Raw genomic sequence first — 17757 nt, forward strand, 5'->3', positions numbered from 1 at the left:
TGAACTACATTTCTTTTTAATCTTTTCCCTATTTGCTGCAGAAATGACCAAAAACATTGGGTCTAAGTGATGCTAACTCCCACCACCAGGTGGCAATATTTCTTCTACTGCACTGCTGACTCAGCCTGTTTTGATGCCAGGTTATATAGTCTGAGCGATGTGGAGACGCAAGTCATTTCCTGACATACATCAAATATTGCAATATTTCTAGTAAATATTTCTAAATCACAAAATCAGTGAATTTATTTGCTAAAAATTCCAAAAACAAAAGCAAAATCCTGGGGGAACCGATCAGGGTCAAAAGACGTTAAATATTATTTAACTGGCAATAAATTCACATAAAAAAGCTAGTTAGTTAGCTAGCGTATATTAGCAGCTAGCTGGCTCCACGGCCACACAATGCAGATTCCTGCATGCGACTCAAACGTTTACCTGACAGAAAAAACACACAGAAAAGACTAGGACAAACTTTAAAACCTGTGATTAATGTATTTAAGGCCAACTTACGTTTAATTAATGAATTCAGGACATTTTAAGGCCTTAATTTTAGATAAATTAATTTAAGACTTTTTGTGGATGCACAGCCACCCTGAACCCAGAGGCTGATAATGAGGTCAAACTGACGGCGCTCATGGGCTGTGCTAACGACCTGAACCCAGATGGGAACCAGAACATCTTGGCTGGGTCGGAGTTTAACCTGGAGTCAGCGCTGAAAGCTGCGACTCACCTCCCGCATCATGAGCGTGCTGTCCTGCGTGCCGTCTCCGTACGGGTCACCGTGGGCGTCGTTATGACCTCCCATCACGCCGAAGGACTCGTTGGTGCTCTGACTCGCCGGAGGCCTGAAGGTCAAAAGGTTAAACTCCAGTTTTAGCTCCGTTCATTTGGTTCGCTCTCTTTAGGAGATCTGGTGTTACTCACATAATCCGCGGTATGTCGCTAACGGCCACCGATCCATCATTAGCCCCGCCCTCTACCTCCTCATCCTCGCTGCTGTGCGACTCCTCGCTGGATGAAGAGTAGTCCGTGACCTTGACCGGCGGACGGCTGGTCTCCTCTCCCTGCCGCAGCTCTCTCAGCTCTTTGGCCAGAGCCGTCAGGTCCTGCAGGACGAAATACCGACTGTTACTGAGTCTGCAGTAACAGGAACTGAACTACAGTGTTTCATAAAATGACCACAAAGCCAGAACCTGAGAGCTAATTTTATATTTTAAATCCAAACAAACCTGATCAATAAGCGGAGAGAAGAGTTCTTAGTAAAAAAGTGTTTTTCCAATAAAAAACATTGATAATTTCTTTAATATTTCATTGGACTGCAGTTTTTTAAAGAATCACATCAGGGGCTTTAAGAGCCTCAATGTATCTTTGACTGCAGCAAAAAATAAAATTAAAAAGAGCCTGAAAGGAATTTAGTTACTGCCTGAACTTTCTGCTACATTTATAAAATTTACAGGTTACTTTGCAGAACTTACCCATATTTGCTACTTTCCCAAACTTTCACACGACTTTTCTGGAGTTTACAACTCATGTTTTAGAGTTTTCAGGTTGTTTTGTGTAAGTTCCTGGAAAGTGACCTATAAATTATTAACATTATTAAGGTATGAAAAATAGATACTTTACATGTCCTTTGTGGGTTTTAGAAAGTAAAATGTAAGCTTTGGAAAGTAACCTGCATGTTCCACTAAATCAACCTGCAAATTGACCTTAACATTCTTAAAACCTTTGCATTCCTGGCAGGTTTGAGAAAGTATAACTTAAACTCAAAATTTCCCATAAAGTTCCAGGAAAGTAACTTATTAGTTCCTAATGAGTTCCTGAAAATGTTTGCTTTTAAATTCCATAAAAGATTCTGGAAAGTTCCAGATAATTAACCTTCGCTGTTTTAGTAAGTTCTGGAAAGTAACACTGAAATTAAATACAGCAAAAGTTCAGCAGAATATTGTGCAGGTTTTAGGAAGTAACTACATGTTTTGGAAAGTAACCTGTCAGTTCCAGCTGATTTCCAGGAAAACAATCTGCAAATCAACCTTAAAATTATGAGTTTGCATTCTTGGTAAGTTGAAGAAAGTAACATTTAACCTTTAAGTTCTGACAAATTAAGTCTAAGGTTTTACCAATAACAAAAATGAACATTAGAAATTTACTGGTAAGTTTAGGAAAGTAACTTGTATTTTAGGTTCAGAAAAGTAAACTATTCGTTCCAAACAAATTCCTGAAAATGATCCTTTAGAATCCATAAAGACTATTGCAAGTTCTGGAAAGTAACATTTAGTGTTGGAACAATCCAGCAGGCAAAACGGACCGGAGCATCACAGGTCTGGGAGACGCCATGCAGGTTGATAAAGGTCCGTTTAATGTTCTGATTGTCTGTCATGACGGGGCAGCAAGCAGGAGGAGAGAACATGACGGGAGTCGAACTACAGACCATGCCTTGCTCTTACAGTTCAGAGAACTTCAAACCCACATTTTACATCCAGCAGCCACAGAGAAATAAACTGAGATGCAACGACTGGATTATAGTGTGATGCATCTGCTGCCATGTTGCAGCAGGATTTAGAAATAAATCTGCAAATTTATCCTAAATTATAACAGAAAATTTAATAAAACAGCAGAAATTAAAATATTATTTATCTGAATGTACTGAAAATGTCCTAAAGTATGGGTTGAATAAAAAGTAAACAGTAAGTAAATATATTAACAAATTAATTTATTCTGTGTAAAAATATGAATCATTATGATACAGTTACAGACAAAAACAAGTAAGGAAACAATTTAACTATATCTTAATCTTAATTTTATTCCAAAAAATTTGAATCATAAAAAGTTAAGAAAGATAAAAGAAATTATGCAATAAAAAAATTATACTTGTAATAAAAGAAAATCTGTATTATTTCACATAAAATATTACATCTTTTTATTTTTTATTTAGATTTTGTAATGAAGTAAATTGCAACTTTGAGAGTTTAACAGCTTATTTTGTATAATATTTTATAATTACGATTAAAGAATAATAATTACCAATAATAATTGATTATGAATTTTAATGTTGTAATTTTGACATATTATTTCTGTAAGAAAAAAATCTAAAATATTAAACTGATATTAAAAACTCTTAATTAAAATTCCAGATTTTCTAAACAGAAATTCATAAATTAATGTGAAAGTAATTCAATAAAATAGACCATATGTTCTGAAATTAAGCAAATAAAAAGTAAAATAAATTGGACTTTATTTTTATCTAAATAAAATGAATAATAAATAAACTGATGTTTTTTTAAATTAAAGATAAGTAGAGAAATTCAGGCTATTTAATTTTTTCACAGATTATTAAGTTATTATTGTGGGTTTTAATTGAAATCCTTCCTGTAGCAATATGGCGGCGGTTCTGACGCATCACAGCATAAAAACAGAAGCAACCAGAGAAAAATCCACTCTAAAATATCACAGCAGGAAGTGGACAAAGTGGGCGGGGCTTCGGTGAGGTTGGTGGGAGGAGCTTAGGGTGGGGGAGGGGTGAGTAATCTTACCAACTCCTCCTGATGAGAAAGAGAGGGAGGGTAAAATGGAGGAAGAAAGAGAGAAAGAGTGACGTGAAAATGAACCATGGCAGCAGAGGTGAAAAACGTGACGTTTCCACTGAGGGATACGACAGGAAGTCACATGACTCCAACAGCAACTGACCAAAGGTCGACTTCCTGTCTGACAAAACAGGAAAATATTTCAGCAGCAAAACTTCAGAGGGAAGGAAAGAAAAAAGAGGAATAACTGGGTGAAAAGCTGGAAGAAATCTCTCACTTTTCTCCTTTTTTCTCTAAACTAAAATAAGTTTTTTTTCCGGGATAAAAACAAAATATGGAAAATGAAAATAAGTTCCACAAAAAGCTCAATTACCAGAAAATTACCAGAGAGGCAACAATCACATCATTTGGTACAATAAAAAAATTATATTTTCCATGAAGTAAAAATGTTTTCAAACTGAGGATTAATTTTCATCCTTTCATAAAGCAGATTTATGTTCGAAAAAGGAAAATAATTGTACAACAAAACATCTAAATGTAAATGTAAGGTAAATGTAGAAATTAAATGTACTAAAGTTTTGCTAATTTAAAATAATAAATGTCTTTTTTACTCCAGAAGTGATTTTATTGTTTATTAATTGTACTTTATTACATTATTTATGTTATTGTATATATATTATTTTATTACAGATTTCATTATTGATATTTTGCTCCACAATAAACTATAAATGTAATATTTCTAATTGAAACTTATAGAAATATTTATTTGACCTGAATGTGAGACCGACCAAGGGCTTTTGGAGCATTTTTAAAAAATGTTTAATAATAATTAAATGCAGATTTTTAGGCTTTTGTTTGTTTACGCTGAAATTAAAAGGGAAGCAAAAAACATAATTAATCCAACAAATATCCAATATTCATAAACTGCAATCAGGGCTAAAAAAATAATCAGCTTGGGGACCACAAATGGCCCCCGAACCTCAACTTTAGAAACCCACAGAAGCTCAACGTTGCTATGCTAACACAGATTTTCACCCAGTTATGTTTCTTTTTGTTCCACACAGTTCAATCATCAGGACAGAATCGGTCAAACATTCCCAGGAACAGGAAAAGGTGAGCATGGCATGCCTGAGGGATGCGTGGACGTCAGTGAGGACAAAAACACGAAAAGACAAAAAGACGAAAGACAAAAAGACGAAAGACAGGGTGGAAAGAGGAGAAATGCCACTGACCTCGTCTAAAGCTTTCTTATAACTCTGAGGGACGACAGAAGGACAGATGGGGGACAGGATGAGAGGAGAGACAGAGCGGTCAGCCCGTCGCACAGAGTTGAGTTCATGGGACTCACACACACACACACACACACACACACACACACACACACACACACACACACAGACACGTTAGCGTTAGCTTCGGCTGGGAGCGCTCACCGCGGGCCGGCTGGGCCGGGTCAGCTCTCTGCTGTCGTCTTTGGCGTCGTGGGAGGAAAGCGTGGAGCCGTCGGTTTTAGCAGTAGAGTTACCTGAAAACAGAAACAAAGAAATAATTAATAGTTAATCCAACTTTAAGTTGATTTAGTTTTAAATGTAATCCAGTTTAAAAGTTGAACCCGTTTAAAATTAATCAAGTTTTAAAGTTGAACCAGTTTCATAGTTAATCCAGCTCTAATTTAATCCAGATTAAGTGTAATCCAGACTACAGAGACTCCAGTTTCATAGTTAATCCAGATTAAGTGTAATCCAGCCCCACCTCTCTCGTTGGAGCCTCCCTGGGAGCTCGGGGTGCTGGAGCTGGAGGAGCTGCCGCTGCTCGTCCTCTTCAGAGGCGTTTCCATGGAGATGTCGGTCCGCCTCAGGTCAGGGTTGCTACGGTAACAGAAACAGCGTCAGTCGTTGAAAGGAAGTGGTTCAGGTGGCGGCGGGACGGTTCCGGGCCGTACCTGGCCCGGATGAGGTGCGCTCCGGCCCGCGGGCCGAGGCCCGGTCCGTTTCCTGGAGAGTTCTTCCGGACCAGAGCTGGGGAGATGGAGGTGGTCCGCTGAGGAACCTGGAAACACAAACACACTCCGTTAATCCTCCGGGCCTGGACCGGACCTGGACCGGACCTGGACCGGACCTGGACCGGATCTGGACCGGGCCTGGACCGGATCTGGTCAGGATCTGGACCGGATCTGGACCGGGCCTGGACCGGATCTGGTCAGGATCTGGACAGGATCTGGACCGGGCCTGGACCGGGCCTGGACCGGATCTGGACCGGATCTGGACCGGGCCTGGACCGGATCTGGACCGGATCTGGACCGGGCCTGGACCGGATCTGGACCGGATCTGGACCGGGCCTGGACCGGACCCAATCAACAGACTCACATGTAGTTTCTGGTTGATTATTTCTTTGTTGTAAAAATAATTCTAGATGTTAAACTTTCAGATTTTTTATGGGTTCAGCAGTTTGTGGAAAACCGGCCAGAACCTCTGATCCAATCAGCTGTTTCTGTTTTGTCTATTGGACCAGATGAGCGACTTTGGGGAACCATACAGCTTGGTCAGACACTGCTGTGGGACGCTAACTTCAACCAGCCAATCCGAAATCAGCTCACCGGGTTTCTGAGGTCAGAGCTGATTCTGTTCGTTAAGGTCAATCCGTCCTCCAGAGGTCATAAAAACATCCGGCAGGAGAAAATCTGGTTGTTTTTATTTTATTTATTATTATTTTTTTTTTTTCAATTAGTAGTAAGTTTATATATATATTTTATTATTATTTAGAATGTGTTGTTTTTTTAAATGATTTTTATTATATTTTATTTACCCTTTATTTTTATACATTTTTAAAATCTGGTTTTTATTATTATTTTTACTTTACTTCAAGTATTTAGTATTAATATTATTATCTTATTTTATCTATTTATAGATAAATAAGCATTCTCGTTTATTTTATTCATATTATGACTGTTATCTATTTACTTTTTAATTTTCTTGTGTTTCTTAACAATAAATGTTATTTATATTATTTTATTTTATTTTATTAGTTGTTTTATTATCAGTATTAGTATTTTATTAGTTGTTTATTAGCTGATATTTTATTTTTTGCTTGTACAATGAGGTCGATGTCGTCCCACAGCATCACACTGCCTTCACCAAAAGCCACATCTTGTCTTCATCAAACCAAATAACCAGAAACATTTAATAGTAAAATGAGCTTTTAGGTTTCACAGAGACGATTTGATAAGTTTTTGTTTTTTGCATACAAATAAATAATCAACCAATCAAAGTTTTACTTAACAGTAAAGATTCTTCATTTGTTATCACTAAAACGAGCATCAACAGTCGTGGGTTCACAGAAACAGAAACGACAGAGACAGGAAGCCGTGCAAACAGACGTGACGAGCAAATCCAGAACACCGGGTTCAGAACGCGAAGCTGGGCTCATGCAGCCTGCAGCAGCCGGCGGCATGCAGAGACCTTGGGCGGCATGTCGTCGTCCTGCCGCAGCCAGGAGCTGCGGTCCAGCTTGTCGAGGGGGGGCGCCAGGCGGGACAGCGGCGGGGGAGGGGGGGTGTCGGACGTGGGGTCGGAGTTCTGCCGGGGCATGGGGGGCCGGGAGGGGGAGGGCGAGGCGGAGGCAGAGGACACGCCGTGGGGGTCGTACAGGGACTGGGAGCCCGACAGGCCGTGACTCTTTACCTGGACCAGGTGAGCCATCTGAACACACACACACACACACACACACACACACACACACACACACACACACACACACACACACACACACAGGCAGGAGACAGGTAAGGTGGAGGAGGAAGAGCAGGAGGAGTTAGCATGTGATCAGGAAGCAGGAAGGAGTGAAGGAGGAGAGGAAACGCTTCAGGAAGAGAACCAGCAGCTAACCAGACTGGTCAGACTGGGTCAGAACTAGATAACCCTCTGAACCCATGACCAGACAACTGCTGCCTGTTACCATGGAGATAAACGTTCTCCAGACAGACGGGGAACCGAGTTCTACACAACACCAGAAATAACAGGTTCTAACATCCAATAAATCCCCCCCCTCCCAGTGTACTGTGACCTCTGACCTGTGGCTCTACGGAGCGGTGCATGGGCGGCGTCCTGGCCTGCTGGATCCCTCCGCTGCTGAAGGACTCGGATCGGGGGGGCAGGGCCGGGTCGGAGATCCGGTTGGAGACTTTATGCTGCAACGCAGGAGAATCCTGTCTGTTCATCTTATAATGCTCCTCCACCTGACGAACAGCAGACCGCCGTCACTGAGCGTCACGACAACATGTCCGCCCGCTCTCAGCTGGCGTTAACTCATCTTTTACTAGGTTTACCTCTGATTTTCTCAGCTAGTTTATGAGTTTATTCATGTAAAAAGGTTAAAATATGAATATCTTTCACTTTCTAGCAGTCTGGAGGCCAGATTGTTTTCCAGCATAAATAAATAAACTTCCTCCTAAACTGAGCTCAGTCTTTGTGGAAAGTTTCCCTCCCTGTCAGGCTGTGATGAGGGTAGACCTTCCTGCACAGAGACCAGCTGTAAATAGCTGCAGATGCCCTACATCTGTCCAGCAGCGGCCACTAGGGGGCAGGCCTGCAGATCTGCCCTAAATGGGGTTTTCACATGCTGTCGCCTCCATTTAGAGGGTTATTCTCCCTGAGCTGCTCTATGGACAGACGGCACCTAAACAAAACAAACATCACAGAGAGAGAGAAACCTGGAGTGGAGGAAGAACCCTGAAGGAGGAAACGTGAGATCAGCTGTAGAAGTTAGTTCCTGTTAGACATCAAAACAAACATCATGCATTAAAACACCTTTAATCCCATTTTAGTGGGAGATGAAGAATCCAGTGAGCAGAAATAAAGAAGGTTAGAAGGTTTGAGAAGGAAAGAAAATGTTTTCAGTCTTAATCTGACGCTTTGAAGGACGTTGGACCAATTTATAAATTAAGAAACATTTAGTTTTATGTCCATAAATGGAGATGAATCACTGCTGTCATCCAAAGACTGAACAAACGCCATATTCTTCACCAAAACATCCTTAAAGGTGACCTATTATGCTTCCTTGAACCGGTTCGGATCGGTCTCTGGTCGATACAAAACATGTTCTGCACATTTTCCCCACAAAATCCTTCTTAGATAATGAGATTTTAGTTCTGATCTCCTGCCAGAACGAGCTGTTTAAGGGTCTCTGCTGCTGGCCACGCCCCCAACTCAACGTTTACACTCACATGTTAAAATGGCTGCAAACAGATGGGCACTTATGCAAACATACATCTTTGAAAAGCAGAAATGGAACCTCCTGCGCAACCATCAAGAATGCAGCAAGTGGCTTCTGGATGGTGAGTCAACAACAAAACACTCTCCTTTTCCAGCAGCCATTGTACAGTGCAGACAGCAGTAAAACCAGCTGACCAAACAGAACACAACTGGGGTTGCTAGGTAACGGCAGAGTTCCACTGGGGTTGCTAGGTAACGGCAGAGTTCCACTGGGGTTACTAGGTAACGGCAGACGTTCCATTCTGGGACTTTTTGAAACAGCTCATTTTAAAGACACCAGAAAATATGAACCTACTGTGCTTGGGTTGTTTTTAGTAGCAGCAGAAACCCAAATTAAAAAATAAAAACGTTCAAAATGTGCATTTTGCATAGTAGGTCTCCTTTAAAACCACCCTGAACGTAGAGATTACCGAAGATCAGAGGTTTTGTTGAGGAAAAGTCGGACAGAGAATCCAGAACGTTCAGCTGAAGGCAGAAAGTTTTTAAGGAACAAAAATCACCATTTGAGCCACGGCGGCCAGAGTTAGAGGGTGTGAGTAGACCTGGTTAGAGAAACAAAGCTGTTAATGGGGTTAGAGTCCGATAAGGTCCGGTGGGCGGTTCTGTTCGGCTCCAGACTGACCCGGCGGGTGGGGCTCCGGCCCCTGGAGTCCGGCCGTGCGGGGCCAGAGTCCCACACGGCCGGCTCCGGCTTCGGCTCGGGCAGGCAGGTGATCCGGATCCTGGGCTGGTTCGGGTGGTCCCTGGTCGGGCTGACGTGGACCGGGTAGGACGGGGGGCGGGGCCTGGGCGGCCGGTAACCCGGCAACAGCAGCAGGTTGTCCATGTTAACGTCCCGCGTCTCCATGAAGGAGTGGTACTTCTTGGCCGGGATGCGAGGCGAGTTGCTCTGAGCGCGGCGCATCACCTGGAGGGCAGCCAGTTTACAGGAAGGCACTGGGGTCAAAGGTCAGGGCTGACATTAAAACCCAGGACGGAGTTTAACTGTTTTTATCTGAAATTCCTCCAGACATGTTCATAAACAGCCTTATTTTAATTAAAACATGGAAACAATAAAAACTTTCCGATATTGAAGAAGTCGACGTTCCTGAAACATTTTGGTTAAATTTAGTTTTTAATTTTATCTTCCTGCTGGAAAACCCATTTATTAAGTGAGTTCTTCAATATTTTAAACAATCGTTTTAAAAATAATCACCTCTTCAACAGCTCAACATGCAAAGGAAGGAAGAAGATGGAAAGAAAGAAAAATGGAAAGAAAATAGAAGAAGGAAAGTGACAAAGATGGAAAAAATCTTTCTTTCCATCTTTACAGTGAATCAGGAATCAGTTAAAGTCTGTAAAACCAAACGGAACCAAATCTAAATGAAGCTGAAGAGTTTCGCTTTTAAAGGCTCTTTTTGATGCCTTTTATTCCTCCGTCCATCCATCCATCCATCCATCTTCTTCCGCTTATCCGAGGTCGGGTCGCGGGGGTAGCAGCTTCAGAAGGGAGGCCCAGACTTCCCTCTCCCCAGCCACTTCTTCCAGCTCCTCCGGGGGAATCCCGAGGCGTTCCCAGGCCAGCCGAGAGACATAGTCCCTCCAGCGTGTCCTGGGTCTTCCCCGGGGCCTCCTCCCGGTGGGACGTGCCCGGAACACCTCACCAGGGAGGCGTCCAGGAGGCATCCTGACCAGATGCCCAAGCCACCTCAACTGGCTCCTCTCGATGTGAAGGAGCAGCGGCTCTACTCTGAGTCCCTCCCGGATGACTGAGCTTCTCACCCTATCTCTAAGGGAGAGCCCAGCCACCCTACGGAGAAAACCCATTTCGGCCGCTTGTATCCACGATCTCGTTCTTTCGGTCATGACCCAAAGCTCATGACCATAGATGAGGGTGGGAACGTAGATCGACCGGTAAATCGAGAGCTTCGCTTTTTGGCTCAGCTCTCTCTTCACCACGACGGACCGGTACAGCGCCCGCTTGACAGCAGACGCTGCGCCAATCCGCCTGTCGATCTCCCGCTCCCTTCTTCCCCCATTCGTGAACAAGATCCCGAGATACTTAAACTCCTCCACTTGGGGCAGGACACCCCCCCTGACCCAGAGAAGGCACTCTACCCTTTTCCGGCTCAAGACCATGGCCTCGGATTTGGAGGCACTGATCCCCATCCCGGCCGCTTCACACTCGGCTGCGAACCGATCCAGCGAGAGCTGCAGATCACGATCTGATGAAGCCAAAAGGACCACATCGTCTGCGAAAAGCAGAGATGAGATCCTGAGGCCACCAAATCGGATCCCCTCAACACCTTGGCTGCGCCTAGAAATTCTGTCCATGAAAGTGATGAACAGAATCGGTGACAAAGGGCAGCCCTGGCGGAGTCCAACTCTCACCGGAAACGAGCCCGACTTACTGCCGGCAATGCGGACCAGACTCTGACACCGGTCATACAGGGACCTGACAGCCCGTATCAAAGGGCCCGGTACCCCATACTCCCGGAGAACCCCCCACAGGGCTCCCCGAGGGACACGGTCGAACGCCTTCTCCAAGTCCACAAAACACATGTAGACTGGTTGGGCGAACTCCCATGCACCCTCCAGGACCCTGCTGAGGGTGTAGAGCTGGTCCAGTGTTCCATGACCAGAACCAGAACCACACTGCTCTTCCTGAATCCGAGGTTCGACTATCCGACGGACCCTCCTCTCCAGGACCCCTGAATAGACCTTGCCAGGGAGGCTTAAGAGTGTGACCCCTCTATAATTGGAGCACACCCTCCGGTCCCCCTTTTTGAACAGGGGGACCACCACCCCGGTCTGCCAGTCCAGGGGAACTGCCCCCGATGTCAATGCGATATTGCAGAGTCGCGTCAACCAACACAACCCTACAACATCCAGAGCCTTAAGGAACTCCGGGCGGATCTCATCCACCCCCGGGGCCTTGCCACCGAGGAGCTTTTTAACCACCTCGGCGACCTCGCCCCCAGAGATTGGAGAGCCCAACCCAGAGTCCCCAGGCTCCGCTTCCTCAGTGGAAGGCATGTTGGTGGGATTGAGGAGGTCTTCGAAGTACTCTGCCCACCGGCCCACAACGTCCCAAGTAGAGGTCAGCAGCACACCATCCCCACTATAAACAGTGTTGGTGCTGCACCGCTTCCCCCCCCTGAGACGCCGGATGGTGGACCAGAATCGCCTCGAAGCCGTACGGAAGTCTTTCTCCATGGCCTCTCCAAACTCCTCCCATGCCCGAGTTTTTGCCTCAGCAACCACCCGAGCCGCATGCCGCTTCGCCCGCTGGTACCCATCAGCTGCTTCCGGAGTCCCACAGGCCAAAAAGGCTCGATAGGACTCCTTCTTCAGCCTGACGGCATCCCTCACCGAAGGTGTCCACCAACGGGTTCGAGGGTTGCCGCCGCGACAGGCACCGACAACCTTGCGGCCACAGCTCCGATCGGCCGCCTCGACAATGGAGGCACGGAACACGGTCCACTCAGACTCCATGTCCCCCACCTCCCCCACTTCCTCCGTCTGCTGACTAATTCAAAATGCCACTTTCCAAATGTTTATCTGCAAAGAAACGTGTTTATTGGTGGGGTTTCCCTCCATGCAGAGCAGAGCTCTTTAATTTCATCTGTGAAGAGAAAATAAAGGAATAAAAAAGCGTTTGGTTCATCACAGTCGCCGCCTGAAGGGAAGAAAATCAACCAAGACCTGGAGTCCAGTTTCCTCTAGAGCTGTTGGTCTGATCCTGTGGATTGAAAAGAAACTAAATGTTTCCAGCTCTTCCTCGTCTCGTTGTTTACTCTACAAACTGCTGGAAAACAGAAACGCTGAATCACAGGAGGAAAGTGAACATGAAGTCGTTCTTAAGGTTGTTTCTCATTAAAACATTCAATATTTAAAATATTCTTTTCTAAGCTGATCAAGTCATCTGCATGGAAATACAGTTTCCCTGGACGCCCCTGTTTCCTGTCCCGGCCTCATAGTGAAGGGCCCCGGGCCCCCGGCGGCCCCTGCAGGTTACCTCTTTGGCCCAGGCGGGTTTGTCGTTGCTGCTCGGCGCCTGGTCCTTGTAGTGGTACAGCTGCTTCTTGTCCTGCGGCGGCCGCGGCGGCTCCTGCTGCTGCTGCAGCGACACCAGGTAGGCGCGCTCCTGCTGCAGCTGGCGCTGCAGCCGCTCCGCCTGCCGCTGCTCCTCGATCTGCTTCCTCTTGTACTCCTGCAGACGGAAAGAGGCGGCAGGAGGTGTTGCTTTTTATTATCTTAAATAAAACCTTCAGGCTAAATGTTGTGCTCTTAGATATTATTTTATAAATCAAATCTAAACACTTTCAGTCTGTGTACCACGTTACATCAATCAGTCCCTCCAGTTTATTTCCAGAAATTCACAAAAACAATCAACAGATTCCCACTTTTTTCTGCATTTATTGTAAATTTTCCATAAAAATGGTCAAAAACGTTCACAAAAACGTTTGGGTTATGTGATGCTAACTCCCGCCTGCAGGTGGCAGTATTTTTACTTCCACTCCACTGCTGCCTCAGTCATGTTTATCATTATACAAAAGCTTAAATATGAAATATTTCTAAAATAGATGCATGAATCACAAAATCCTGAAATCTTGGAGGAACTGATCAGTTTGTTATTATTTAATTTAGCATCAAGTTTTACTGAAATTAATTCACAGAAAATGCTCCAAACACCCCAGAGTTTGTTTTCTCAACATTCAGTCATTTTTAAAATTATTTTTACATCATAGACATTTTAAAATTTAAGTAACATTTTTAATTAAATGCAACGGCAGTCGGACTTCTGTTGAACGGTTTATGACTCCAAGGCGACCCAAAGAAGAACGTTGTGCTCTGTTCATGAAATTAATTATGTATTTATTTGAAGTTATTCAGATATTATTATATTATTAAATCATAACAAGACGAAAGGAAAGCTAACTGCTAGTTTCAGGTATTATTTACGCGCCTGGCTGCAGAAGTCTGACGCTCGTCGTCTTGAAATGACGTAAAATCGGATAAAATGCGACGTGACGGTTCAGATTGCTTTGAAAACAATCAGGATTTAGTTCCACATACGGAAGCAGCTTTATTCTGGATTTTTGAGATTAAAATAATCGTAATTAGGCCGAATGTAGAACAATGTGAAGCTTTCAGACCTAAGACTGTCAAAAACGGTGGTGGCAGCAAAATGCTGTGGGGCTGTTTTACTCTAACGTGAACGAGGATTACTGTGAATTTCTTTCAAAACCAAAAGTGGTAGAAACCCAATTTGAGGGACAAAGAAGGCGAACATTTAGCTTCTGGAATAAAGACCTTTAGAGCGTGACCTCAGTCTTATTAAATATTAAATAATTTCTCTTTACAGTAAAACCAACCAATTTAGATGAACTTCACCAGTTCTACCAACTAGAGCCGTTAAACATCCAGTCAGAATTAAACCAGAAGCTTGTGTTGTCTGTTCTACTCTGGAGATTCTAGGAAAACCGTTTGGATCCACTTCCTGTTGGTAAAATATTTCAGTAATTCATTCTGTTGTTGTTTTACAGGTTATTTATTACCTGCTGGATCACATGTGACACTTTCAGATTTATTTATGTTAGAAAAAGTCGTGAAGAGTCCAGATCTGCAGAGCAGTGGTGTCCAAAGTGTGGGTTGGGGGCCATTTGTGGCCCTTCAAATGGTTTCATTCGGCCCACAAAAACAAATGTTTTGAACAAAATGGAAAACAACTGATGACCCAAAAAAGTCTGTTTTTCTTTTTTATAAGGCAACAGTCCAGATTCCTCTGTACGTTTAGGATCTTTAGTGATTTACAGATTTAATTAAATATTGGTTTATTGGTGAGCAGGTAGAAGAATTATAATTTTAGCCTTTTTATTTAATGAATTTGAACAGTTTTGGCCCCAGGGCACCAGGTTTGGACTCCCCAGCTCTGGATGTTCCTTCCTGAAGGTCCCAGCACCAGAACTGAGTAGCAGAACCGGTCCTGGCGGGTCGGGCCTCAGAACCAGCCGTGTGTGGCGTGTTACCAGCAGTAAGGCTTGCTCCTGCAGGAGCTGCTGCTGCAGGATCTCCAGCTGCCTCTGCTCCTCCTCCAGCTGCCTACGGATATACTCCTAGCCAATCAGAGCGCAGAGCACGCATCGGGCGCGGCCAATCAGAGAGCGACCAGGCGGGACAGAAGCCAATCAGAGCCCCAGGCAACCAGTGACATCAGCAGAGCAGGAAATAGTGGAGGGGAAAATAGAAAGAAGGAGGGCAGACAAAAGTAGATTCATAAAGGAGTGTTAAATTAGAGAGTTATTCAGAAACAGATGAAAAATAAAATGAGCGAAGCAGCAGGGGGCTGTAATTAGCAGAACAGAGCAGCATGCTCGTAATAAAACAGTCGAGCTGAAATCAGCTTTGGAGAAGAAGAAGTTATGATCTGAAGTAGTGAATGTTAATGACGCATAGCTGCAGAAAAGCTCCGTTCCTCTTCCCTCTCACAGCAGTCTGAATCTCGCTGCGACTTCAGACTCGTTATTTAACAAACGGATTCAGCAGAAAACATCTTCGTCTTTCAGCATCTTTAGAGTCAGGACTGGTTCTAACAGCGGCTGTTAGGGATTTCATGTTGGGTTTAACACTTTGTGACCAAAACGGTCAGGAAAACATCCGACCTGTGTTACACAATGTTCTTAAAATCAATAATGCTGGTTTTACTGGTCAAATACCAGTGATACTAGCATCCTTATCTCATAGCTAGCATACTAACAGTAACACAATCCCTGGCATTTTACTGGCAAACCATGCTAACAGTAATAGTTGAATCCTAATGCTACTATAAATATGCTAATGCTAATATTACTTTTGCAATACCAACAATATTAGCATCCTGCTGTTCATATTAGCATGCTAATGCTAGCAAAAATACTATACCAATGATGGCCAGAGCACCATAACAATATTAGATTAATAATGTTAACAGTAATTGCTAATAGTAAAATGCTAATGCTGTTTTTAGCATTGTAGTACCAGGGCCCTCATCGTTGTCATTTCAGTGCTAGCATGCTAACAATAACGCCATCAACACTATTCAAGGTATTACATTATTTGAATCTTAATACTAAAATTAATATTCTGATGCAAATGCTAATATTACAATGCTAATGCTACTGCCTTAGCACACCAACTGCTATTGATTTACTAGTAATTTTACGACTTTCTTCTGGTAACATTGTGTCATTATCTTTATATTGTTATGACTTCATAATTTTAAAATCTAGCTATAAAGTACTATCAGTTCCTTTAACTTAGGTTTTTATTATTTCTAAGCACTGATATTTGAGTCATTTAGATTCTGATGTAATTGTAACTTTTTGTAAGACTGCGAATCAGTGAAACATTAATTTATAACAAAACTTAAAGGTTTTGTAATAAGACCTGCTGTACCTCGTACAGAGGATAATAACTCTAACTTTCATGCCTGGGATACTTTTCGTCCTCAGGTCGATCAGCCAGGTGTGTTCCTACCTGCTCTCTCTCTGCGTGCCTCCTCTCCTCCTCCCGGCGGAGCTGCTCCATCTCCTCGTAGCGCCTCCTTTGGTCCCGCTCCTGCTGCTTCCTCAGCTCCCGCTCCCGGCGCTGCTGCTGTGGGTGGGAAGGTTTTCACAGCACAGGGTCAGCTGTGTGTTTGTCTCTGAGGTTTTCTGATTCGCTGAGGCGCCAACAACACAGGTGTGTTTTCTCCAGCATCTGAGGCGGCTTTCCACAAATTAAAATAGCAGCAGGCGACCAGTAATTGGGCTCATTTGTCTTGTGTTAGGATTATGAGTTTTTTATGTGGAACATCTATTATTAGCCGGATTTAAAACGTGAAGCTACCTCCTCCAGCCGCCGCCGCTGCTCCTTCTGCTCCTCGATGCGTTTCTGCCTCTCAGCCAGTAGTTGGCGCTTGTGCTCCTCGTTCTGCTGCTGCTCCAGCTGCTGGCGCCGGATCAGCTCTGAGCGCTCCTTATTGGCCAGCTGGAGGCGCAGGAAGTCCCGCCTCAGAGTCGACTCTCCGGGAATGTTGATGATTGAGCTGAAACATTAAGAAATGAAAACACAAAAACACTGTACTGTCTGAAACAGAATCCTACATTATTATTAATGACAGTGTATGAATTTTACCACCTGCATTAATCGCGTCTGAATCCGACAGTCAGCTGGATTCAATCTGAGTTTAGTTTTCTCTGACTCTGATTCCTGAGTTTCACTCTCAGTTATTTAATCAGTCCATCCAAAAAGCGTGCAATGTTTTTTAATGGTATTACTCCCTACCAATTTTAATAATAATCAACTAATTCTTCAGTAACACTTTATTTGAAGGTTGTGCGTTAGACTGACATGATCCTCTCAAAAACATGAAGGAGTCTTTCATGAATGTCTACGACTATCATAAAGTGTCATTTGGTAAAAAATGATACTTTTACTGCAAAGTTGAACTAAAAGTTGCATTAAAAGTTTATTTAAAGTGTCAACTTGGATTTAATTGGTAAATAGTGACACTTTATATGCAAAATTACATTAAACTTGCATTAAAAATGTCAACTTTGTCTTAAAAGTATCATTATTTACTTTGTTTCCCATTTTTCTCAGTGTTTGAGCCAAATGAAAGAGAACATTAGTCTGCAGGCTGTAAATAAGGTTTTTAATTTCATCTTATGTGTCTGGAAATCAGATAAAACTGATGATTATTTACATTTTTCACACACAGTAAGTAATGCTAGCTAGGCTAACGATGCTAACATGTTAACTTTGTAATCCAGACACTCTGGTTTAATCTGGTTCTTGGCTGTAATCTGAGGCAGGTGGAATGTTTTTCTGCATCAGATCCAGACTTCGTTCCTACCTGGGCTCTCCGATGTCCCGCTCTTCATCCTCTTCCTCGCTCCCGCTGTACTCATACTCCGTCTCATCTGTGAGGAAAACCCACATGATAGAGTTTTAGGTGCTGCAGGGTC

The 17757-nt window shown here is 43.5% G+C and overlaps 2 protein-coding genes across 47 annotated transcripts in view; both read right to left on the bottom strand.

Annotated features, from left to right (window-relative positions):
• Nucleotides 1-17757, bottom strand: part of LOC114136418 (NACHT, LRR and PYD domains-containing protein 3-like) — a 476176-nt gene that overhangs the window by 284119 nt on the left and 174300 nt on the right. The window lies entirely within an intron of this gene.
• Nucleotides 1-17757, bottom strand: part of tnikb (TRAF2 and NCK interacting kinase b) — a 52608-nt gene that overhangs the window by 8619 nt on the left and 26232 nt on the right. For 2 of the 12 annotated variants that reach the window (XM_028004322.1, XM_028004327.1), the window contains exons 11-24: nucleotides 17646-17712; nucleotides 16637-16835; nucleotides 16286-16402; nucleotides 14800-14886; nucleotides 12786-12980; nucleotides 9411-9695; nucleotides 7588-7752; nucleotides 6977-7216; nucleotides 5461-5567; nucleotides 5271-5386; nucleotides 4952-5043; nucleotides 4751-4774; nucleotides 922-1103; nucleotides 728-842 (exon numbers count right to left, since the gene is read on the bottom strand). In XM_028004322.1, the coding sequence (XP_027860123.1) occupies nucleotides 728-842; nucleotides 922-1103; nucleotides 4751-4774; nucleotides 4952-5043; nucleotides 5271-5386; nucleotides 5461-5567; nucleotides 6977-7216; nucleotides 7588-7752; nucleotides 9411-9695; nucleotides 12786-12980; nucleotides 14800-14886; nucleotides 16286-16402; nucleotides 16637-16835; nucleotides 17646-17712 (1991 nt within the window). Of the gene's footprint in view, nucleotides 1-727; nucleotides 843-921; nucleotides 1104-3527; nucleotides 3537-4750; nucleotides 4775-4951; nucleotides 5044-5270; nucleotides 5387-5460; nucleotides 5568-6976; nucleotides 7217-7587; nucleotides 7753-9410; nucleotides 9696-12785; nucleotides 12981-14799; nucleotides 14887-16285; nucleotides 16403-16636; nucleotides 16836-17645; nucleotides 17713-17757 lie in introns of all 12 variants that reach the window. The other 10 variants (XM_028004325.1, XM_028004323.1, XM_028004326.1 and 7 more) reach the window with 10 other exon arrangements.

This window comes from Xiphophorus couchianus, chromosome 21, assembly GCF_001444195.1.
Source record: "Xiphophorus couchianus chromosome 21, X_couchianus-1.0, whole genome shotgun sequence".
NCBI lineage: Eukaryota > Metazoa > Chordata > Actinopteri > Cyprinodontiformes > Poeciliidae > Xiphophorus > Xiphophorus couchianus.